At 41.6% G+C, this 26,439-nt stretch overlaps 1 protein-coding gene across 3 annotated transcripts in view; it reads left to right on the top strand.

Annotated features, from left to right (window-relative positions):
• The window catches only part of LOC119809593 (microtubule-associated serine/threonine-protein kinase 4), a 172,669-nt gene that overhangs the window by 37,212 nt on the left and 109,018 nt on the right, over window positions 1-26,439 (top strand). For all 3 annotated transcript variants that reach the window (XM_038322502.1, XM_038322500.1, XM_038322501.1), the window contains exon 2: window positions 12,163-12,251. In XM_038322502.1, the coding sequence (XP_038178430.1) occupies window positions 12,163-12,251 (89 nt within the window). The remainder of the gene's footprint in view (window positions 1-12,162; window positions 12,252-26,439) is intronic.

A 26,439-nucleotide genomic window follows, 5' to 3' on the forward strand; every position in this document is an offset into this window, starting at 1 on the left:
TCCTTGAAAAAAAATGAGTAAAATTCAAAGTAGGAAAGCATAGATAGATGAGAAAATGTATACAAGAGAAAGGCCAAATGTTTGTTTATTCTCTCTCTCTCTCTCTCTCTCTCTCTCTCTCTCTCTCTCTCTCTCTCTCTCTCTCTCAATGTGTGTGTCTGTGTGTGTGAGTGTATCTTGAGATAGGCTCACTAAATAGTCCAGGCTGGCATGGCTTAATATACTGTATCTTTTATAGCTAATATTCCTTAGACACTTGATATAATTTCTTTACATTTTTTATTTAGTTTAGTCTCTGTGTTAGCTGGTACTTTATCTTCCTCCTCCCTTCTTCTCTCCTTGTGTGTGTGTGTGTGTGTGTGTGTGTGTGTGTAGAGTTTCTATTCAAATAAATATATTTCATATATACATATAATAGATGTAATATGTGTGTATCACAGATGAAGTAGCATAATACTGATTTATCCATTCTAGCCTTCTTCAAATGGAAATTTGAAGAATATCTCTCCTTTTTTTCTTTTCTTTTCTCCTCCTCCTTTGAGATAGAATCGTATCCTGTAGCCCAGGCTGACCTCAGACCAACAGTAATCTTGCCTCAGCCTTTGTAAGTGACCTTACCCAGCAGACAGTTGATAATCCTATCACCAATCTGCAGATCAATAGGGGTATGAGGTTTTAATGGACTTGGAAGTATGTGCTGGTTGTAACCCTTGGTTTGTGAATTTCTTCTTCTAAGAACTCCATTATGGTAAAAAAAAAAAAAAAAATAGAGCTGTCTTGGGCTCCTGTGAAAACAGAATTATACATTTACATGTGAAGTCATTAAATGTACCCCTGTGTCTAGGGCCCCGATTATAGGAGCCACGTCGCTTCTTTCTTTGACTATGATTGGCACTAATGGGTCGTACTATCTTCATACATCACTGGTCCTCTTTCAGCCCCCAGATTCTTTTATTGGGCTTGCAGTTGATAGCCTGGAGGAGCATCCATCACCCAGATTGAATAAGGAGCAGTTTGCAGGCCAGGATCTTCTGCTATCTCACCAGTCCTCCTGTCTTCAGCAACAGAATGGATTTTGCCAATTCCTTCTTGGCAAAAGAAAAGAATGACTTAGAAAATATCATTGGATTCAAATAAGAAAAAGAAAAGACATCTGTCAAGTTAATTAAGAGAAAACATTCGCTTGACCCCTTGTTTTTATTGTGTGTGTTTGTTTTTTGTGCTCTCACCAAGGTGAGCCATTCTTTTCCCCTTAGGGTGCCCCTTTCCTTTCAGGTTGCAAACAAATAGGAAGGGACCAAGTGCAAAAGCGCGTGGGGGCAAGCACACAACTCATTTTAATGCCCATTTGGCAGTTCTCCTGTTGCTTCTCCATTTAGGAAACACTTTCTTTTACTTCTGCCCATTATCACAGCTTTGACATCCATGTCATTAACAGAATGTCATTTTGCAAGATACCGAATTAGGAGCAGCCAGCAACAAACCATACTGAGCAGAAGAGACTGGCTTTCTGCCACATGACTTTGCCTTGCAGAAAGAACCAAGTGGAGCTCGGATAGGGCCTTCACGTGTTTATGTTTGTGATCCAATGGCAGCAGCAATGGGATCAGGGACAGTTCACTGGTGGGCAGAGCATATGCCAAACTGCAATAGTAAAGCTAAATGCCTTTGAGCTGGGAGGTGCTAAGCCTCCAGGCTGTTCGTTCCTTGTGGAAGTAAACTTCTGCTGAGTGTCATGCAAAAGCCATTCCGCGATTCCTTCAGTGGGCCAGTCCTGGAAACCACGGAAGATGGTTTCTATTCAGTTGTTCATCTTAAGTATAATAATGTGCTAATAACTGAGTGTCTCTAGTGACAGTATTTGTTTATAGTACAGGAATTGAACCTAGGGCCTCGCACATCCTTGTCATACGCTCTGCTTCTGAGCTGTAGTCTCAGCCTGAAATTTCCATTTGAAGAAGGCTAGAATGGATAAATCAGTATTATGCTACTTCATCTGTGATACACACACACATATGAATTACATTTATTATATGTATATATGAAATATATTTATTTGAATAGAATCTCTCTCTATACACACACACACACAATAAAAATTTGAATATGAGAACACCTTCCAAAGTAGCTCTCTAATGCTAATGGCCATTTCTTAAAACCAGTATAAATAAAGCCAGGAGTGGTGGTGCATGCCTTTTAGTACCAACACTGGTGAATCTCTGAGTTCCAGGCCAGCCTGGTCTACAGAACAAGTTCCAGGACAGCTAGGGCTACACGGAGAAATCCTGTTTCAAAGAAACAAAAACATAGATGACATATAGCAGGAGAAGATTAATAAAGGAAGATCGGAACACTAGATTTAAACTATTGGATTCTTTTTTTTACACCTACTACTTTCAAAGTTTTGATTTTCAAAGATTTATTTCTTATCATGTCTATTTTACTAATTGGGATAATTACTGCCACTAAACTGACTAGAGTTATTTTTATATTCAGATTTGAATTGGTGTTTCTGCTACTTAGGATAAAAAACATTAAATTGGGAGACTGATATTCCCATATTGTGTACAAAACATGGAGTTTAAAAAAAAAAAAAAAAACAACTAGGCATGGTGCCTCTACCTGGAATCCTAGTACCTGGCAGGTTGAGGCAGGAGGATCTGGAGTTTGAGGCCAGCCCTTCCCTGCAACACACACAGGCTGGGAAGGGCTGAGAAGGGGTAATTAAAGGTGCCTCTAGTTTTCCTCAATTCCCCAGTGTGTCCGTCCATAGAGCTGTCTTTGGCACCTGACATATCCACCAAAAGCTTGGGTGTTTGTACCCTAGCAGTTTAATCCTGACCTTGCCTCCAGCTGGAAAACTGGCTCCTCTAGGTCCGCCTCTTCCTCACCTCTTACTCCTTGTCACTCTGTTGGCCCCTAGGCCAGTAGGCCTAGCCAGGTGATAGCATCTCTTTATCTTGGCAGAACCTTTGGAGTCTGGAATGAGCCCTTGCAACCTTTGGGCAACAGTCAGCCCTCTGAGCAGTTTCCCAAGACGAGCCCTCCAGCTCTTAGACCAGAGATAATAATTATCTTCCTTTGTAGTCCCCTCTTCCCACCCTCCACCCAACACTCCTAATGTGATGTCTTTCATCTTTACATTACATCCTTACCTTAATCCAACCTTGTCGATCATTGACTCGCCTAGCTTTTAAAGAACCCCTGTAGGTAGATGCTCACCCTGGTGATGTGAGTCCTCCCCCCTGGAGAGGGTTTGCAGCCTAGGTAGGCACCTCTTGTGATTCCTGGAACTAATAAACCGCACTAAAAATCTAAAGGGTGTTGAGATATTGATACTGCACTTAACCTCTGCCTTAATCTGCAGGCCCCATCGTAATGCTTCTCAGAGTGATGGGTGTTCTGGTAAGAGGCCTCCAGGTTGTTCTTAGCTGCCTATGCAGCCTGGCTCCATCCAGTAGGAATGTACTACATTAATGATCACATTAGACCAGTTTAGTCTTATAAATTCGACTAGTACTTCAAGTTAAATTACAAACTTCTTCAAAGCAGGAATGGTATTTAGCTACTCCCTCAAAATACCTCATAGCCAGGCATGGTAGCTCATGTGTTTAAGAAGCAGACATCTGCCCAGGAGGCAGAGGCAGGCAGATGTCTATGAGTTTTAGGCCAGCTTGGACTAAATGGCAAGTTACAGGCCAACCAAGGCTACATAGTGATAACCTGTACCAAACAACAAAATAAAAAAATAGTGTACTTTGGCTGAGTTGTAACTAAGTGAGAGAGACCACATGTTAACCATGTACCAGGCCTGGGTCTGGTCCTCAGCGCTGTCCCCAGCCCACATTGTTAATATGTCTCTATTTAAATAATTTTTATTTTCTCTATTTTCATAGATAATCAAAGGGATTTGGTATTTTAAAGAAGTTATGATCTTTCTTCACAGGGAATCATTTCTCTAATTTAAACACCATGTTGAATTCCAGATTCTAATGTTGAATGAAGACAGGGTCCCAGAGAGATACTATGTTTACCATGTTGTAAGTGTCAGCTACCATCAATCACATGGTAATCATGTGACCCCATAGCTCATCATGTCAGACGTATCACAGTAGCTCTTCTGGCCTGTCTATCTTTGAAAGAGCTATAAAATGGAGAGTAATTTGGAAGTCTTAAACTTGTATAAATTTTTACTTTTATTATCATTATTATTATTAGAGGGTTCATAACATGGGGCACATATGGAATTCAGGGGACAGTTTATGAAACTGGTCCTCTCTGTTTGCCTTTATGTGGGTTCCAGGGTGTCAGGCTTGCATTGTTAGGCAGCCAGTGTCTTTACCCACTGAGCCATCTCATTGGTCCTAGAAGACATAAAGTTTAAACAATACGTTAAGAGATGATGAATGCAATCTGTTAACGATTGGGTATCTTGCAGTGCACAATATACTATTTGCTACAAAGGATGCTGTGGCTTGTTATGAAAATAGTTCAAGAGCTGACTGGCGCTTCATCTCATACTTAAGATTGCGGCACAGACCTGTTTATGCCTCTTTTCCATGTGCTGCCCGAGCACACAAGTAGTAGTGGGACAGTCATATGCGTGAGGCTTTAGAGAGGCTTCTCCTTTTCTTCCTCTCAGAATTTAATGCATAGGAAAGACATATTCCTTAGATACTTGTTTCATTCGGTAGTTGCCTTCCTAATATCTGTATGTTCATCTCGCTGTGTTTTCCTCTGTGAAGACTGAAAGTCAGGCTCAACCTCAGGATGGGCTTATCTTCTTGGCATTTCCAAGAAGTACTGAATATGGTCATATATATATATATATACATAAATTTATACATATATATATATATATAATTTTTTTCCTGTTACTTTCCTCAGAACATTTGAAAGCTTAAACACAGACTTTCTTGTAGCTGTTGGATTCTGTTTATACTTTTGTTTATAAACAAAGACAGTGTGAGCCGCTATTCATTCCTAGTGTGATTCGTGCCTTTAGGAAGAATGTCTCATAATGGAGAAGCTTATCTCATGTATCAACCTGGTCGGTAGAGACATCTCCTTGTAACTTATTCATGGTCATTATGCAAATACAGAATGGCCAAAAGCCTTTGGGTTGGTCCAATCACAGCATACACATTGACTATCACTCAGCATTTTGGAGGCAGGGGCAAATAATATTTAGTGCTCTTGTTGAATCTGGGGCCATCTTGCTCAGTTTTTTTAAAAAAGATTTGTTTATCTTATATGAATGAATACTCTGTCTGCATGCATGCCTGCATACCAGAAGAGGGCATCAGATCGCATTACAGATGGTTGTGAGCTACCATGTGATCCAGGAATTCAATTCAGGACGTCCAGAAGAGCAGCCAGTGTTCTTAACCTCTGAGCCATCTCTCCAGCCCCATCTTGCTCAGTTTCAAAAAGGGACATGTTATATTTCAAACCAGGCTCACGAGATCTAGAGTGCCTCTAGGAGGCACTTCAGCCTTGCTTCCTGACTGCCTGCTCTGCTTCTGCCTTCAGCTTAGCATCCTGAATGATTTTCTTAAAACTAAAGTTAGCCTATGGTTAGAAACTTTAAAAGGTTCCCTTTCTCTGACTGAATTCAGATTCCAGTCCAGGCCTGGGCCTCGTCTTCTTTCTACAGTCCACAGTTACTCTTCCACTCATCCCCTTCTTAGCAGGCTGACATGCTTCTGTTCCTGGAACCCACTTACCCCAGGGCCTTTGCTTATTCTGAGTGCTTATTCTCTCACTTCCTCATCTTACCAAATACCACCTCCCTAGTGAGGCCTTTCCTGAACATCTATTTACAATGATGACTTCTCATACCTGTACTCCAAGCCCCAGTTTCTGAATTGTTGATACTCTATCATCATTCTACATGTGATGAATGTTGCTATATATCGTGTGCGGTATTTACTTCACTCCAGAAGGAAGTCATGGCTTTGTTCAAAAGAGTGTCTGTCTTAATATATCTCTGCACTGAGCAAATGGTTTATTGAATGAATTAACAAAAGCCTAAGAAGGCTTGATTTAATGAGCCATACGGAAGACCTCAGCAGGTATCATCTTGTAATGAATGGCAAACGTGGGGTGGAGGGAGAGATCATAAAGGCTTACTTTCTGCATCCTTCAGACAGGAATTGTGCTTAACTCAGGCAGCTATGCTGTGTTACTTTGCTCTATTGAATTAAAGTGTTGGCGATGCCGACTGAAGATACCCAGAAAAGGGATTGCTTGATCCACAGGAGAAAGACAGAGTTATTTATGAGAAAAGTCAACAGGAAGAAGGTAGAGATAGGGACTTGGGGTGGGAAGAACAATACCAGGATGTAGGGAAAAGTGTCCAAAAACTTAAGGAACATTGGCTTGGTTTTGCACAATATTTTTCCTTCAGATACGTTCTTAAGAATTTCAAAATTGTATTTTCAGAAGCACAGAGTCCTACATATTCAGTGTTGCAAGGAGAAGAAAGAAATGTCCACAATCTATAATTTTAGTGCACTTAAGAGTCCTAAAATTTTCTTCAAATGGATAATCTCAAAAATAAATGAATTAGCCCCATATTTATGTTGCCATGGTTAAAGCTCAAAATTGCAATGCTGAATAGAAAAAAAAAGTTGTTACAAAATATATAGTGCATATTGCATGCTAAGCTATAGCTTATCCCAAAGTTAAAAACATAGCTGTCACATGAGGTGAACATATTCAAAGATTTTATTTAACTTATCAATTAATTAGAGGAATGGGTACATACTTAGACACATACAAATGCATTTTTTTAAAATAGACATATGTGGACGTGCATCCAGACGTTATGAAATGAACTTGCTTGTAGATGTGAAGCCGCTTTCTGCCTTATAGGACTTTGAATGTCTGAGGTCATCTTTCTATGGAGGGGGTCAGTTGAGCTTCAAGCAGACAGACTCACTCAGGGACAGGAACGATTACATCACTCCCAGATCGTGGCAGCTTTAACTGCAATGCATTTTACTATTGCATGGTCAACAGGAAGTCTGAGATGTGTAGGTCTTTAGAGGAACCCATTCATTCCCATTGTGTGCAATTCCAAATCTTAGCGGTGTTTTCCCCCTGATATATGAAAGCAACAGTAAAAATGTGAAATCATAACATAACTCTGCTAATGAAATACATATACATATATATGTATATATATGTATATATACACATTCACATGCACATTCTGCAGTATTAGTAATGAATGGAAGCTAGAGATGTACTTTGTAGAGTACAGACCTATTGGGCAGGAAGCCCTAGGTTTAACTCCCAGAAACACATATACCAGAAGTGATGTTTTGGGCCTGGAATCTCAGCACATCATATTTGGGAGTTGGAAAGAAGGTCAGAAATTTGAGGCCAGCTTGGGGACATGAGTCCAAAGATATTTAAGGAGTAAAAAATTCTCTTTTTAAAAAAGATTTGTAACTAATACAGCAAATGATAATGGTTTGAACTATTGGATTATTTTCTCTCTTTTAAAACATTTCTTGGACCCAGAAACTAATTTCTTACTATTTTTCTCATGTGGACAAACCCCTTGACTTTGAAGATATGGAGGCTGAAGCATCTCTTGTGTATATAACAGCATTAATCTGGCAGTTCATTAGACCGTTTCTGCCAGTCTCCACCTCTTCAATCCTCTGTGCTTAAAGTATATTCAGATGGTCAGATTCAACCGTGGTGCGAGGAAATAGCTACCAGATGTTCCTGCAGAGTGCAGCTTTGGTCTGTAATTGGTCTCCGTGCAAATTTATCTAACTTTTCATCAAGGCAAAGCAATAGGCTGGAGCCAGCTTCTCTGCTCTCTTCTTGGTGGTCAGTGACAGGTTGTACTCAGGGTTGACCGTTCCAATCAGCTCCAGATGAAAAATTCCAGCCAGTGGGGGTTTGTCTGCTGGGTTGTCTTACCATGGTCAGACATGTTAAGAACTCGTGGCTGTCTCACGGTAAATGTAAATTAAAATTGAGCTGAATTTTAGCTACTTGGAATAATAGGAAAATGTCATGGCCTGCTGGACTTTCAGAGACGTGGCAGGTGATAGGTAATAGGTTCTCCCACCAGTAAACAAGTGGCTCATCCAGGTGCCAAGCATTCACCGAGCCCCCAAGCCTTTCTGAGGGAAACCTGAGCTTATAGATAATTTAGGCAGAAATGGGGTGTGGGTCTCTGGTCCAGAATTGCCTTCCATCAGCCCGATAACCCAATGTCTCAGTTCTCACCAAGTCTGGTCCGACTTAGATATGAAACCTGCGTACATTTTCTTTGTCACCCAAACAAATGGAAGGCCTGCTAGCAGTTATGACCATGCAGAAAAGCTTTGGGAACTGTCTTGGGGATGGCAGGGAACTTAAGAGCAGGAGCGGTACCCTGTTCAAGCTTCATGTCATATACCAGCGCAAAAATCCTGCAACCAGTCACAATGCTCTATTGTACTTATCCGCTTCACATCACTCCAAAGTTTGCCCTCAATTGCTGTCCAAAAGAATGACAGCCTTTCTTATACTCAGGATTCTGTCTTGCTTGTGCCCTCCACCCCCACCCAGTCTTTAGTAGCTGGCTGGCCCAGCTCACTCAAAATATCGTCATTTTTCCATCATCCTGTTTCTCCCAGGTCTGCAGTGGGCAGGGTGCACTTTCTGTGCCGTGTGTGTGTGTGTGTGTGTGTGTGTATGAGAGAGAGAGAGAGAGAGAGAGAGAGAGAGAGAGACTCTTCTTTCTGAACTTCATCCTTGTCCCTGTTGTCCCTGGGTGGATCTTTTCAGGGAGGAACCAGAGGATGACTAATAGAATGGTTACTGTGGATGATCAGCCCCTGTCCTAATCCAGTTTATCTCTACCTTTGTCTCAAGTTGTACGCAACTGTCTTCTTGCTAAATTCTGGCTCTATGAGGAAGGGAATAATAGTGTGCTATTGAGTCGCTTAAACAAGGACAGTCACCCCTGAACTCTGTCAGGTAAACAAAGCCAACTGTGTGCTGGAAGAGTAAGTTTTCTTTGGGGTTGCTTCCACTGAAGACTGCAATGGAGGTACTTTGGAGGGGTGGACACTGCTTAGACCATGAGATAGGAGCGCGGCTAGGGGGAGAAGAGGACTTTATCTGAAAGCGTCAGGACGAATGCATTTCAGGGTGGAGCAGATACAGCATGAGTATGTAAGTCTCTCCAGCTTCTTTTTCCACCTGTGCACCCAAGGAGCCAAAGTAGAGAAAACATTTGTCAAGGCCCAGTTCTGGAGTTGGGATGAATTATGAGAGATTTATGGGGAAGAGAAGTGGCATTACTGTTAGACTTGGTTGGATGTCCCTGTTTTTCCCATGGATAACGCCCTGGGGAGAAGTGAGAGGAACTTAATCTCTCTGATAAAAGGGAAGGAGCTGTGTGCGCGTGTGTGCATGCATGTGTGTGTGTATGCATGTGTGTGCAGGAGAGGAGGCAACCACAAACGCACATATGCTCCAGGTATTTCACAATTCAATGTACAGTAAAATGCTCCTTTACCTTTAAGAATCTCAGCAATAAAGTCATTGTGAAGTCAAAATCCTATGTCCTAAATATAGGGGTGTGTCTTGTGTACTCGTGGGACTCTGTTGTGACCTGCATTTCCTCACTCTGGTTTTACCACATTGAAGCAGCTTATATTTAAAGGCTTCCTCTTGGTTTGTTGAGAGAGTTCAGAAAGTTCCCAGTGGGTGACAATTTTGATAATACCTCCAGCTCCCTATGGAAGGTGTCAAAGGTTATGGACACTTAAATTACACTTTGTGCAAAGAGATAGGCCTCTTATTAGTTCAGTGAAACCCATTTTCAGGATTTACATACAGGTTTCTTTTTCAAGAGTATTTAAATCATCCTTTTAGTACTTGCTAATAGACTTTAAATAACTGATGTACTGATGTAATTGCGAGAGTTTTTTATTTTACTTTTCCATTTTGCTTTCTGTAATAGTAATATACAGGTCAGTCTGTATTAATTTTTAGGGTAAACTTTTTTTTTTTTTTTTTTTTTTTTTTTTTTTTTTTTTTTTTTTTTTTTACAAAATAACCCTTCCTAATTTTAGCTTTAGGGCATTCACATTAGTATGTGACATTATTATTATTAATTAATATCGACACCCATAAGTAAGATATTTACTAGGTTACTGTTCATGTTGACACACATTTCTCATTTATTTTATTTACATTTAGGAACACTAATAATTAAATATGCTGAGAGGCTATTTATAAATTACATAGATTAAATATTAAATGTAAAAATAAAATGCCTATTTTTGTAATAACTAATTCAAATCTTAGTTACTTTTCTCGCTGAAATCTCCAGGTTATGAGTTTATCATTTCTAATTTCTCTGATAAACACTGACAGACTAGTACATTTCATGGTCCCTTCCTGAACTGAAAGGAGACATTAATTTGAATTAACACCAAATGTATTCTAACACTATCTTTTAAAAACAATCAGACTATCTGACTTAATGATTATAAATTTAATAGCTTGAGAATACAGTTCTTGATAGATGAGTTGATAATATCACAGTCTACCTTCCTAATTAACTATCAGGGGTCTATCATTATTCAGCAGCTTCTTTAAGGCTAAGTAAACATGATGTTAATTAAACTCACAGATAGTGCTAGGGGATGTTGATTGCTGCAACACGGACAAGAAAACCATACTGCCTGACCTTAAGAAATGCTAAGTATGGGAACGCTGGCGGTGATAACAGGCAGCAGACGTCAAGTAAACCAACTCCCCTGTCAGTGTTACAGAGAGGAATTGGTACAGGTTTGAAATGTGTTGTTTGAAGATTAGGAATAACCCTTTCAAATAGTCTATTTTATTTTTCCGTTGTTGAGGATTTGAACCTAGGGTTCTCTTACATGATAGACAAGCACCCGATACTGAACTATTTCCCGAGCCCTTTTATAGCTATTTTTTTTTGAGAAGAGTCTCAATACATTGCACATGCCGGTCTTGAACTTGCTGGGGACTCCATGTTAGTCCTATATGTGATCCTTTGGTTTTAGTCTTCTGCGTAGCTGGTGAAATGTCAAATCCTCCATCTCTTTTAGAGACTTTCAGAAAAATGGCCTCACGGGGGCCTCATGTGAATCAAGACTCTGCTAATTACAGTCAAATCTTCAGAAGGAGAAGGTGGTGCCTGTGTATCCTCAGAATGCCCTGAACACTCTTTGATGAAGTCAAGGAGGTGTCTCTTTGGATCAATTACCCTTTCTGGATACTGCACTGGTCAAGGATAATAAATGGGCTAATATATATCAAAGGAAAGCAAACAAATGCAAGAAAATATCCACTTCACTGTCACTGGATATTGGTTTTGCTATCATCTTTTTTTGTTTATTTTAGTTTGGTTTTGAGACAGGGTTTCTCTGTGTAACAGTCCTGGCTGTCCTGGAACTCGCTTGGTAGACCAGGCTGGCCTCTAACTCACTGAGATCTGCCTGCTTCTGCCTCCCAGGTGCTGGGATTAAAGGTGTGTGCCACCACTGCCCGTCTTTGCTATAGTCTTTAATGCTCGTGCATGTTACTTCTGTTTTCAACCATGTACCTTAACAAGGACTTTGAAGTATACCAGGTGAAAAATGAATGAGTGCTGAGCTGCATTTATCATAGGCATCAACTGCTTTATTGACAAAAGGCACGAATATGAAAGTTGTCTAAGTAATTAGATTTTTAATTAGTGCATCATTGTAAGATTAATGTCACCCGCTTCGTCGCATATGATTTCCTATTAGAAATTTCATGTCAGCAAAGATGCTACCTGTGGTTTGCTAATCTGAATCCTTAATTTGTCACTTGCGTGTATGACATGGCTCATATTTGCAGATGCAGACATGAGCCGAGAGAAGACATTTGATTATGGCACCGCTGTGATGAGGAATAGTGGTGGCGCTATGCTGTATGAATATGTTATAAATGTTGAACCTATTATGGTCTTTTATATGCAGGGGATAGGTTTCAACCACATGTTAGTGGGCACACAGTAACCCTCTGTGCTGTTAGCAACAGCATGAGGAGGTCCTGGGGAGTGCGCATCCTCGTCTGTGTCAGCCTTGAACTTGCTCGGATGTTATTGGTGTTTTTCTTCACCTGGTTTTTCTTTCCTTTTGACAGTTGCCGAACAAGCAACCGGAAAAGTTTGATAGGCAATGGCCAGTCACCAGCTTTGCCTAGACCACACTCGCCTCTCTCTGCTCATGCAGGTAACCGAGGGCTCTCTCTGGAGTCTTGTTTCTTTTGTTGTCTTTTTAAAACAATCCTACCTGTCTCTTTTATCTCCCTGGGTTCTACTGTTGCTTTACTACTAAGTTGTTCTTTCTGAGATGGCAGGTTAAAATTCCGCTGTAGATCCAGCCCTTTGCAATTAAGTTTTCCCTGTTGCTGAAGTTTGTAACACTGTCTGACCTGTGTCTCCATTAGGAACATCTTTAGGGGTTGCAGATAAGACAGTATGAGGAAGAGAAGTGTTCAGAAAGATTCAGCCTGGTCCTCCTAAAACTCAGCTTCACTCCTGTATTGAAATAGCTGGTCATTTTCTAGTCCAGTGGTTCTCCACCTTCCTAATGCTGTGACCCTTTAATGCAGTTCCTCATGCTGTGGTGACCCCCAACCATACAATTATTTTCATGGCCACTAATCTTGCTACTGTTAAGAATCATAATGTATAAGTCTGATATGCAGGGTATCTGATAATGCGACTCCCACAGGTGCCGCCACCCACCAGTTGAGAACCGCTGTTCTAGACGGTGAAGATGCAGGAGAGGCTGGAGGTCTCGAGTCCTTACAGAAATATAAGGAAGGCCGAAGCATATCACTAACACTAGTCAGTGGAAACTTCTGCCTATGCTTTTTATTTCAAAACTGTCTAAAGTCATGGAATGAGAAGTCTAATTCTAATAGGAAAATCAGGAAGAGTTTGAAGAACCCACTTGACCGGGATGTAGAAAATGACTAAGATGTGGGCAGCAAGGTAGCAGAGAGATGAAAGAGAGGGCTCGCGGGAGGTAGCTATCATTTGGAATGGTCGTGCTTTATATACTAAAGAAACATGAAAAGCAGGCACCCTGTGCCCACACATAGTAACTGATTTCTACTTACACATTTTAAGGTCCAACAATGGCTCAGTATGCTTGTGAAAAGATACCATTAACTGTTATTTTAATACACCAATCCACTTTTATTAATCTGGAACATGCACTTAATGAGGAATAAAATTAGTATGCAAGGTGAAAAATGAATGCTTGGTGAGGCACAGAGAGATGGAAAAGCAGGTGAACATTGAGGAGTGGAAAGGCTTTGAGCTTTCCTGTCTTTTTAGGATGTAGAAGATCTGACTGTAAGAGCTATGTTCAGGATGGGTTCCTGAACGAGGGAGTAGCCCTGCTTCCATGGCTCCCATGGAAATTCTAGTCTGATGCCCATGAGACCTCAGATGATCTTGGTTTCAAGACTTGTGTGCCTGGCTGTGCAGCAGGCAGTACTTGGCTACAGAGGTCTTTACAGTGCAAAATTAAGCTTCATCTATGGGTAGACGAAGAGAAGGACAAGCAGATGTTCCTTTGGAATGACTTTTTCCCCCTTAACTGTTATCAGAACTAAAAAGTGTCAAAGGGTCTGTGGGCAGTAATGGTGCTTACCATCAAGCCTGATGACCTAGGCTTGACCCCTGGAACATACACAGTAGAAGGAGAAATTCAGTTGTCACTATTTGCCCTCTGACCTCCAAAAATGCTTGGTTGCACCCATATGCTGTGCACATGCCTGCACATATACACTAAATAAATGAAAAAAATAAAAGCAACTTTAAAGGTGACTGAATGAAAAGAAGATTGTTGAAATTATGATATAGAGGTCCAGAAATGTGTCTTCCAGTGCAAGCTCTGGAGAAGAGGCTCGTACCCAGGGCAGCAGCTAAACTCCAGCGGTGCTGGTGCTCATCATTGCTCAGCATCCCAAGCAGCCTAAAGCCTAAGTCAGTTGGGAAATGGATGAATGAACTATAACCCAGTCACACAGAGAAAACAAATGAACTAGCCCCGCACTTGTCTACATGGATGAAACTCAAATAGAGTATTGGGCAACAAAAACAAATTGCAAAAGAATATTGCTTAACCATTCAACCGTTCCCATCAAATTAATGTGATGCTGTGGGTATTGTTTTGCTTATGAATACACACACAAATATATACACACATTCACATGTATATGAGGTCATGTAATATGTAACGGCTGTATTATGTATATTATATATACTGTATTATATATTATATACTGTATTATGTATATTATATATATACACACACATATATGTAAGCTTATAGTGACAGATAAGAGAAATAAGTTATATATTTTATAACAGTATATAAATACATATATATTGTATCAAAAATGTTTTTTTCATACAATAACCACGATTTCCCTTCCCTTGTCTCCTCCCAGATCCTCCCCACCCTTTCAACTCTATACCTAGCTTGTTTTCTCTCTCTCTCTCTCTTTAGAAAATGAACAGGTAAATAAAGAAATGAACAAACCAGAATAAACAAATAAAAGGGATGAAAGAAAAGTATAAGAAGTGCATATACACATGTATGCACACACATGCACACACATACAAATACAAAACAAAACCTGACACCATAATACACAAGAAAAAGACTAGTAAGATCTTAAAACAATGACAAAACAAAACAATATGAGACAAAAAAATTCCAAAACTACTCCTGAGTTTATTTTGTGTTCTACTGCTATGTGTAGGACCTGCTCTCAAGTGTGGTTTGTATGTCCAACAAGACTTCATTGGAGACACTAATTTTTACTTTGCAAGTAGATGTCAGTTGGAGATAGCTTGTTGGTTAGGGATGGGAGAAAGTATCCAATTCTCCTTCTCAGTACTGGGACCTCAACTGGCACGGACCTGTGCAGGCCCTGGACACGCAACCACAGTCTTTGTTTGTAGTGTGTGAGTCCTGCTGTGTCTGGAAGATGCTGTTTCCTTGGTGCAATCCATCCATCCCTTCTGGCTTTTCCAGTCTTTCTGCCTCCTCTTCCACATAGTACTCTGAGCTCTGAGAGGAGGGCTTTGATGAAGACATCCCATTTGGTACTGAAGGTTTTACTTGGTGGCAAGAGATGTCTGGTTGGAGGTTCGTATTCGCCATTATTTGGTTACTTCATTTAGAGGAAATGAGCTAATTTTCAGAACCAGTTTTCTGATAGTTCTTTAGAGAGGCCTGAGGGAGGCACCTAAGAGGAAAGAGGACAAGGCAGTTGTAATTTTACATATTTCCAAAGCGAAGTCATGAGTAAGTATACAACTATTTTAGGTTATTACTGTTTATAGTTTTGATGTTTTGCTTTTTGTGAGACAGGATCTCACTGTGTAGCCCTGGCTGGCCTGGAACCTCTGCAGACCAGGCTGGCCTTGAACTCTCAGAGATCTACCTGCTTCTGTCTCCAGAGTGCTGGAATTAAAAGTGTGTACCACTACACCCGCTGGATTTTAACAATTCTGTTACATGATTGTCACAATAGTTGAAGCCTACAGAGGGTCAGGCAAGGACAGATTCCTTGGAGCCTGGAATTGTGTGCAGTAAGCCATTCTGCTCCTCTAGCACCCAGCCTAGGGCCTGGTAGTCTTACTTACGGCTAAGTGAATGATAGATTCTGTTTCGTAAGTATAACTCAACAGCTTTTTAAAGTGTGTGATCTTCCTCCTCTTTGTGGCGTTTGGTCCTCATTTCCCAACCTTTATGTGTCTGTTGATTAGTCTTTTATTGCTTTGATTTTTCTTCAGCTCTTTTAGAGAGAAGAGAGAATATGTGGTTAAAACTTTAATGATCCTTTAATTGTTTTTTACTGCATTGCCTTAGCTTGGATTTTTTTTTCCACCTCAGCATTGGTTTTAGATGTGATCTGAGGGCTTTGCACAGGCAGAGGTCTGTTGCTCGGGGTCTGGGTGTTTCTCTTCGTGACAGAGCTAACAGGTTGCTACTCAGAGGCAATAGACGTCTGTCAGATGTTTTGCGAGCAGTGCCATTTATTGCTATCTGCCAGAGACCTATTACTGTATCTTAAAGGGAAGAAGATGTAAATGAGTGGAAGGACAGTCCTGGGGTCTTGCTAGTGTATGCCTTGTCACCTCCCACAGCTTACCTCTGTTTCCTGTGTTTGATCCAGGGTGCTTGGTGGGAATGGCTAGATGCCACTGTGAAAACAGCAGAAGAAAGTCTGCCCACTCTCAGGTGGTATTAACCTGTCGTCCAGAGGCCCCCTCCTTGTTTCCTAACGGAGGGATATGTGGGTTGACCACTGGCACATACATCTTACACACGTGTCCAGTGCTGATCATCTGCATTAATTACTTACGTCAGGAGTGTTCGGCAGAAGAGAAGCATTCATATGATGTTTCAAAGAGTCAGAGGTCCCTGAAAGAACAGACAGACAGTCATTAAAAAAAAAAAGAAAAGAAAAGTAGAAAAATGCCAGGCTCCTAGTTCTAGGAAGACTCAAAGCATTAAATCTCATTCAAAACGTCCAATGAAAGATATTAGTGTATATTTCCTGAAATGAAAAATCAGGTGTCATAAGAAAAGTAAAAAGAAAACCAAGTGAGGGACATACATTTGTCTGTTAGAAATTGCCTACCTGATGGCTTTAATGTACAAAGAGCTGGACTAGATGGCTAGCAAGTGCTGAGTGGGCCGACAGAAAATGCCATAAATAGCCTGTCATGGGAAAGGAGGAGACAAAAATTGGTTTTGACATGGAATGTCGCTGCCGTCCTGAGACAAATTTGAGCCAAGAGAGTGAGATGCTGTTGTTTATCTAGAGGAGGCTACAGCTTTGCACTTGTTAAATCCAATAACAGGAAGATGGAGCAAAGCTTGTTTGTCATGCTGCAAGTGTTGGTGTGAATCAGCGCAATGGTTGGTGCAGGTGTTGGTGTGAATCTGTGCAATGGTTGGTGTGCAGGTGTTGGTGTGAATCTGTGCAATGGTTGGTGCAGGTATTGGTGTGAATCAGCGCAATGGTTGGTACAGGTGTTGGTGTGAATCAGTGCAATTTGTTATGTTAGTTGTTTGTAGTTTTGTTTATAATGTGAAATGTATTTACCCTTTGACTTAATAAATCTATTTATGGGAATATTTCTTTTTTATATTCCTCTAGGACAATAGGAAATTACACATATTGGCATTGCTTATTTAACCTACCATTCGGTGATAAGCTGGTTTATAATCAAGCATGTAATCCTGTCATAAAGGCAGGATACTGTCATAAAGGAAAAAAGATATCCAAATAAATGGGGAAATTGCATGTTGTAATTTCATCTGTGTATCCATTTTAGTGTATATGTGCCCATGTATACACTCTTGTGTATTCATGAGTAATGTGTGAAAAGAGGGAAATGTGAGCAGTGTTTATTTGTAGGGAGTAAGGAGGTTCAGAAATTAGCACGTATTAATTTTTAATAAAAAATAAGGCTTTAACACTAAAACCAAAAAGGAAATAAAATGCATTTTCTGTTACCATGTAACAAATCCCCAAAAATTTGCTTGCTCAAAACAGGATGCATTTCTTAATCTTGTGGTTTTTGTGGAGACAGATGTCTGGGCAGGCTCACCTAGGTTCTTTGCTCAGGGTATTATACAACCAAAATCAGGTGTTGGTTGGGCAGGGCTGTGACCTGAAGTCTGGGAAAGTGCCCACTTCAAGCTCACACAGGCTGCAGACAGATTTAGATCAGTCTTGTCCCCAGGGCTGCTTTCAACTAGAACCTCCCCTTCTCTACTGTCAAGCCAGCGGCGGTGCATCCAGTCATTGTCGGGCTTCAAATCTGACTTCTTTTCCATCAACCACAGAAAATTCTTTCCTTGTAGAGAGCCCATCCAGATAATCTCTGTACTTTAGGGTCAGCTGATTTGGGTCTTCAATTACAACTGGAGAATCCCTTAGGCGTAGTACTGGCCTGTGTTCACACCTGATTGGATAACGAAGGGATGGGAATCTCAAGGGGATTCTGCCTATTGCAGCATCTCGTCCATTTACATGTTAATTCAGATGTGCAACACACGGATTCGAGAGTGGCTTTTAACCCTCAGACTAGATAGAGGCTAATAGAGACCCAGGAACCTGGCTTTTAGCATACCAAGGTGATAGAGAGGTCTACCCCTGTTGGTGAAAATATTCATTCCTATATTTCTTCTGTTTGTTGTAGTGAATTTGCCAGTGACCGTAATTCACGTATATGAGAGTTTCCAGAGGAAAGAAAGGGTTATGTCTTTCTAATTGGGCAGCTCGAAGAATTGTTAGTACTGTAACCACCATTATGGTCCTGAGAATGAAATCTTAAGCCATGCAGGTGCTAGCCTGGTGCCTTTCCACTGTGCTCCTTCCCCAACCCTCCACGCAAGCATTCCTGAACAAAAGGGAATATTCCCAAAGTCTCAATTAAATTATGAATACATCACAACATAGTTTCTATATGTACTTTTATGTGTGGTATATGTACATGTATGTTGTTTATGAAGGATTTTCGTTTCTCAAGGATCAGTCCCCACTGTATCCGCCAGCTCTGTTCGCCAGACACCACTTCAGAGTTGTAACTGAGGTAAGAGAGAGTCAGGGAGTGTGCCATCAGCACACGGGTAGAGGTGAGACATCCTGCCTCAGTGAGTTCCATCCAGATCACTGTGGACATTTTGACACGCACACCTTGGATATGATCACTTCCACGTTCATGAAATCAGGGTGAGAGAAACTCTTTAAGACATTCTGTAAATATCTAAAGTTAGAATTTTCATTGTTGCAGGAAACCGGGAAGGCTTTCCTCATCTGAACTTGTTTTTATATCTCCTTTTGATCCATACATAAAAATCGGCCTCTTCCTTCCGTGGCTCAGCTCTTCTTTGGGCTCATCTTGACCACACGACTCATGCATCGGGGTGACACCGAATGGCTGGGGTGAGGCTGTGGTTCTAGGGACAGCTGTGCTGCTGACAATGATTGACACTTGCCGGACACAGGACTTTTGAGATGGGCCAGAACAGAGAAGGATAAAGAAAGAACTCGGTGCTCTAAGGACTTTGGTGTGCCAAAGATTTCGGTGTGCAAAGCCATCTCTTAGGTCATCACTGTCCTCCATGCCAGCAACACACTTCCTGTTAACCTAGGAGATGGATGGTTAGAGACTTCGAGAAGCATTAACTTTAGGCCTTCAGTGGCAACCAAATACTTGGCAGCTTTCTCCTTTTCCGTGTGTGTGTGTGTGTGTGTGTGTGTGTTGTGTTGTGTGTGTTTCCCTTTTTTTTTTCAAGACAGGGTTTCTCTGTGTAGCTCTGGCTACCCTGGACCTCGCTTTGCAGACCAGGCTGGCCTCAAACTCAGAGATCCACCTGCCTCTGCCTCCTGAGTGTTGGGATTAAAGGCACGAACCACCACTGCTTGTCTCTTTTATCTGTGGCTGCTTTTTTTTTTATATAATTTAATTAACTTTTACTCTTTGAGAAGAGCCCCTGCATGCTCCCTTGAATTTTCTTTAACTCAGCTGGTGAGATGGGTCAGTGGGCAAGGGTTTCTGCCACCATCTTGACCGCGTAAGTTCTATTCCCAACACCCACATAGTAGAAGGAGAGAACCAACTCCTAAAAGTTGTCTATTCCCCTCTGTAGCCATGCGTATACAATAAATAAGACAAATGTGTTTTAAAGTAAAACTTCCCTCTTACTGACGAGCAAGAACGAGACATAGTACTCCTGTCGTCTTATCAGTCTTTTCTTCAGTAGCCGTTTGTCTTTTTCATGGTTCTTGTGGCTTCTAGAAATTGTCTGAGTCCCTATTTTCAGTTTTTAATAGCCCAATCTGTTAGTCTTTTTACTTTCTTCCTAACTTCTTCCATTTCCGTTATTACACACAGTTTTTAAAATGAAGTCTCTTGTAGCACAGGCTGGCTTGAAAGGCTCTACGTAGCCTTGGCTGGCCCTGCTCCTCCTGCCTTCACTTCCCTCTTCCATGCTTATGTCCCTGTGCCAGCCCACCTACTGCTTGTTCACCCTCACGGCCTCCCTCCCTCCTGTGTGTTTGACGTTACAGAGCAAGCTGATGGTTTTCCCAAGTGAGGAGCAGGTGTCTGAGCGCGAGTTTTTCTGACCCTTTGCTGGACTTTATAGTTGAGCCCAGGAAGAAGGGAAGGCTGAATTAGGCATTGAAGCAGTTCCTCTCTCTGTTGCCAGCCTTCTGGGGGTGGTTATCCAAGCAACTTCCCGGTGCCTGGTGGCTTCCTTGCAGCACACACGGGAGGATAGCACTTGTGGATTACAGTCGCTGGTGAGAAAGACTTGGCCAATAAAGGTGGCTGTGCCTCAGATACCAGTGGAGATCAGGTGCCAGCAGGGTCATAGCCTTGAGGTCCGCGGTGCCTTCCTTCCCTTTATCCTGTGACTTTCAAATGCCTAGAACAGGTTTTCTGAGCATGAAATATTATTTACCAAACTTTTGAACCTACTTTCTAGGTCCTTATTAAAGTGTTCAGTCAGCAAGGCAGTGACCTCCTTTGGCTGCATAGAGGTGCTTGCCCGTGACGAGCGCTGAAATGCTGTCTTCCTTTGCATTTGGGGAATAGGCAGTGTGAGAGCCTGTGTCCTCAGAGGCAAATTGATTATCGCTCGTGATAAGAAGACAGTTTCTTGGTGCCCTATATAATGGCTTTTTAAAACATAGTTTGTACTTAATGTTTTGGCTCCAGAGGGATATGTATTAGTGTATTTCTGTTATCTGTGTAGGAGTGTGGGCAACGTTCATCCCATGGTGTGCTTGTGGAGATCAGGGGGCTGTTGGAGAGGTGGTGTCCTACTTCGCCCTTGTGTGGGTTCCAGGAATCAAATTCAAGTGACTAGGCTCACACTGCAAATGCTTTAATCCACTGAGCCGTCTCCATAACCCTCCAGAGGCATTTCGGATATACTTGTCCACTGTTATTAAATTGCAAAACTCAGTCTCTAATCCAGGGTACCTTGAAGTCCTCCTTACACAGCCCTCCCTTAGTGTTGGTTAAAATAAGCAACCTATATGATTTTGCCAGTTGGTTCTCATGTTTTAATTTTTATTTTACATGTAAAAGTGTTTTCCTGCATGCATGTCTGTGCATTGGGTGTGTGTTCCTAATTCCCGGAGAGGCCAGAAGCGGCTATCAGATCCCCCGAGATGGAGTTACATACAGATGCGGTGAGCCAGCATACGAGTGCTGGGAACTTAACCTAGATCTTGGAAGAGCAGCCAGTGGTCTCAGCCTTTAACTTCTCTCCAGCCTCAGTTGATTCTCCTAATTAAGCGATTAGGGGATGGCATTGGACTCGTCTAATGTCATAAAACATTCAGCCAGCCCCCAAGCAAGGCTCCTTGCTTAACTTGGTTCTTATCTGAAGGTTGTATTATGTTTACAAAGAAACAATATTTCAATCTTTCTTCAGATACTTCATAAATTCACTTCTCTGTCTTATGGAGAATGCCACTGTCCGAGCCCATGCTGCTCTCATAGCTTTTTGTTTGGTTTGGTTTTGTTAATCTTTAGCCTTTGTGTAATGGCATTTGTTGGTTTGAGCCATGACACACCTTGCCCTTCCTGCTTAAGGAAAAAAAATGATAAAATCAGATGGACTGACGTCAGTCAGTCAATTCCCCCCCCCTCCCTTTTTTTTTATTTCTTTGTGTTGAATCACTAATTGGCTGTGCAAACCAACGCCAATATTCTTTGCTAATTCCTTTAGGCAGATCCATTTGCCCTGTGACCTGCATTTGTCATTCTGGTCCATGGTACAAACTTCAGTGTTTACTTGCAGGCCACCCCTAATAATAATTTAATAACTAACATTTTCCAGATTCCTCTAATCTGAGTATAGGAGTAGTGTGACTATGATGGCCTTTGCCTTGGCTCTTAGTTTCTCCTAAATTATAAATTAAAGCTATGTGCAGGGACTGCTAATGTTTGTTCAGTTCTCCTGTGCATCACAAGTGGCTGGTCGGTTTGTGTTAAAAGCGTGAGACTCTAGGCAGAAGATTTTTTTCTCCATCTGTCAGAAGAAGAGGTCTTCTTTCTGTTGGGTGGTGGTCGTTGGGTTTTTCAGTTTTTTGTTTTAAATCAGAATTTCAGTCTCTGTCTGTCTCTCCCTCCCTCTCTACCCCACCCATGTGTGTGTGTGTCTCCCTCCCTCTCCTTGTGTGTGTATTTCCCCCCCCGTGAGTGTGTGTATTTCCCCCCCGTGTGTGTGTCTTTCTCCCCCCCCATGTGTTTGTGTCTTCCTCGTGTGTGTGCGTGTGCACGCGTTTGTCCCCATGTGTACATGTGCACTCCCCCTTACATGCATGGATGTGTTTATCAGCTGTGGCCTGTCTTTAGGTTTGCTGAAGCCCCAGTTGGGTCTTAATTATATACTTTTCAAGTTTGAATTGACAGTTCTTGGTGAAAGATTGGCTGTAGGGGGGGAGAGGGAGTTGATCAGAGAGGTGGCTGCCAGATGTCTTGCTGAGTGTATGAAGGGGTATAGAAGTGGTTCCCATGATGAAGGAAACAAGAAAACAGACTGGAGGTAGTAAGTAAGCATTTGGTTTGCTCATACTGAGTTGAAAGGCCCACGAGACATCTAAGTGTGATGGAGATTGGTACCTGAGAGTCTGAGTTTTTGCCATGGGCATTGGCTTGGAAGTTATTTTCTTAGATGCCAGGTAAAACCTTGAGAGGCCAGGAAATCTCAGAAAAGAGAGAGTTTGAAAGGAGAAAACAGCCTGGGCCGGGCCTCCAGGGCAGAGGTACGGAGAGACAACTGGCCGTAGGGAAGCTGAACAGCAGGAAGCAGAAGGAAAATGTAGCCAGAATCTGAGAGAAGGCAAGGAAAGGAGGTGAAGGAAATTGGATCAAGTCAGGCGCTTGGCAGATGTTTTCAGGACAAACAGTTGCTTGTATAAAAATGCTCACGGCTTCTTTAAAGTCTTGAGACCAAAAATATGCAGAATTTGCTGTGCTGTAAGGTGAAATTTGGCTCCTGCCAAACAGAGACACCCCCACCATGTTGAGTTCCACACCAAGTCCCACGTAGCACACTATCTTAATTACTTTAATTGTTTGGATTTTTGAGACAGGGTTTTTCTGTGTAGCTCTGGTTATTCTGGTACAGAAAAGAGGTTTTTAGCAAACTTTCCTTTGTCCCTTCCTTTCCAAGGCTTTAATAATTCAGTTGCTAAGATGATACCCAGCTACACCCTCCCAAATCCAAAGAGAAGTCAGACAGCACAAGACAGCAGCACTTTACTTCACTAAAGATATCTAAAACTGTGTATCTTTGTAAATTTTATAAGTTTTAGTGGGGAAGATTTTTTTTCTTTTTTTTTGAGCAAAGTTTTATTGTAAAGCTGTATAGTACAAGCTGACTTGGAAGTCACTGTGTAGCATGTGCTGGCTTTGAACTCATGGTGATTCTTCTGCTTTTGCCTCTGGGTACTAGGTTTAGGCGTCCATCATTATGCCAAGCTTAGGGAAGAATTCTGGAGAAGCTAGAGCCTCAGAATGCCCAGTTTGGGCGGGGAGGAGGGGCAAGGCTTAAAAGGTCAAAGCCATTGTCTCACAAACCTGGGAAATGCCTCTATGGTATGCATTTGTAATCCCAGAAACCGTGCTGCAAGATAGAAGGTGAAACCAAGAGAAATGTCCCAGAGCTCTTGGGCTAGTTAGCTGGAGTAAGTGGGGTAGGGACAGACCAGAAACCCTGCCTCAACAATGGGAAGGCAAAAACTGACTCACCAAAAATCTGTCCTCTGACGTATAAAACATTGTGGCATGCACTTATACACACACACACACGGAGTGGGGGGCAGTGGTCAGTGAAGGGGGGAAGGGAGGAAGAGAGATAAGAGAACATTTTTTTAATAAAAAGGTCAATTTTCTTGATAGAATGGGATGGTTTTACTTTCAAATTTTGTAAAATATTAATAATTGGAAATTAAAGAGATTTAGTAAGTGACTATAGTGAAATAAATTCAGTATATTTAATAGTATAAATAACAGACATGAGTCTAACTTCTACATCCCTGCAAGTTCCGATATTCTAATTTGGGGAAATAAGCTCTTCTGACCTCTCAGTGTGTCACGAGAAACCGCCTCCTGACATGGCTGTGCCTCTTCTGTGTGCTAAACCATACATTTACCCAGTCCCTGCTGGGTGGCCTCACGCCCACAGGTTTTCAGACATAATGGCCGCACAGCTTAGCAACTGTCGCCGTGGCTCTCCATGGCTTTGGCTCGTGGGTTTCTTCCTCACCCACACCTTATCCTCAGGTTCTCCCAGAAGTCAGGAATCCACAGCTGTATGCAAATGCAGACTGTCTTCAGTAAGGTGAGGATCTGTGGATGTGTGTCAACATCCAACTAACTGTTCCATAGAGGTCAAGTTCATAGAGATCAAAGGACTTGGAGACCCCAATTATTGTGGGGCATGGCCAGCTGTCTTGACTCTGTCTCCAGAAGGCCGCATGCTCAGTATAACCAAAGCGCCCATCCTTGTGCATGCCGGACACTCCGTTAAAAAGTGTCAACGTCTGTACTTTAAATTCAAGTACATGTGTCTAAGAAGCCCCTTTCTCTTTCTGGCATGTTAAAGTATCGTGTACAGCAATGTCATCTCTGACTTTGAACTCGCTCACTTTGGCGTAATTACAATTCCGGCTTTAAAGATGCTTTAAGGCAGGTTGTTGAGTTTACCACAGCGGCATGTGAATGCCACTCTACAAAAGCCATGTAAATTGCAGGCTTTTCAAGATCTCAGCTTTTATGTTAGGAGTAACACTGGGTAATTACAGAGCCGGCGATGAAACGCTCAAGTATCTGAGCTCTGAGGTGGGAACCAGAGGCAGTTTAGAGGTCAAGTGTGGGCAGGAGGAGCCAGGCACACCCCTCCCTTGGAGCTGGGAGCAGGCCGTGGTTTCCCTTGACTGGGGAGGAAACAGGGGAAGAAAGGTGTACAGTTTCAGAAGGAAGAATTAACCTTTGCCTGAAAAAAAAAAAAAACCTGAAATATTTAGGTATTTATCTATGAACTTTTTAAAGAAGTCTTTTTTGTTTCTAAAAGCTGTTTATGCTCAGTGTAAAATATTAGCAAAATTTTTGAAAATGTACAGAGTATAAAACTCAGCAAAAGCCTTAATTACTACTCAAATCAATTATTTAACATTTGGGGCATATACTGAAATACATATATTTTGTATATATGTATTTGTGTGCATACATATAACATTTTTGTATATATACTTACATAAACACAATATATGAATATTTATAAATATGTACACATATAAGCATATTGTATATTACATATATATATACACTACACATATAAATGTGAGTTTATAGATACAATTTTGAGAGTATTTTTCCTTATCATTAAATCTCCTTAATACTCCATTTTATAAATGTGCTGTCATAGTTCAACTCTCTCCAGAATTTTTTGCTCCTGTAGGAAGCATTATGATGGATAGCATAGTGCATAAATGTTTATGATAACAGTTAACTGGTACTAGTCTGTTGGCTTCATCTGGGAAGTGCCATTTAAAGTGCTAACCTTGGCAATACTGTCACTGGGTAAATATACTTGCTGCCAAGTTTTACAACCTGAGATTGATCCTTGAGACCTGCAAATTGTCCTCTGACCTCCACAGTGTGCCCTGGCTTGTTGTCCCCTCTGCTCCAAAAATATAAATATAAATGTAATAAAAAAGTAAAAACCATAAAGCTATAACCTTTTATTGTCTTGTATTTGTGACATTGGGGCAGTCGTTATTGTCCTGAATTTTTGAGGCTCTAGAAGCTAGTTCCTTAAGCCTTGCTGCAAATGACATTTAAGTAAGGTCAGGAATGTGTTATAAGAGCACCAAAATAACGTGACACCCATGTGAGCACCTCCTAAGTGTGTTCTCTGTAACTAAAACAATAGCCAGTTGTACTAAACTGCCAGGAATTGGGTGCCTGGTGACATCATATGTCCTGGTGGTGTTAAAAGAATGAAGGAGGTGGTCTTTCCTGAGGCTGGAGAGATGTCTTCCTCACAGGCCCCGAGGACTATGCCATCCAATAGAAACCTCCAGTTGCCATGTAACTAATGTGGGCTCCTTCCAGATGCCTCTACTCTGGAATCGCTAGCTAGTGCCAATGAACTAAGGATGTAGGTGACAGATGGTAGACCCGGGGTAAGGAAGCTGCATCTTTATCCATCCCTTCATGTATGAGCAACACTACCCTGGGGCTGCCCTACAGGTGCTTCTGAAGGTCTTTCATCTCCCCCTTGGGAGTAGAAAAGCTCACCCTTGCAGCTGCATCTCACTGTGTAAAGGTGACTGCTCTCAAAGCATTAG

Source organism: Arvicola amphibius, chromosome 3 (genome assembly GCF_903992535.2).
Source record: "Arvicola amphibius chromosome 3, mArvAmp1.2, whole genome shotgun sequence".
Lineage (NCBI taxonomy): Eukaryota > Metazoa > Chordata > Mammalia > Rodentia > Cricetidae > Arvicola > Arvicola amphibius.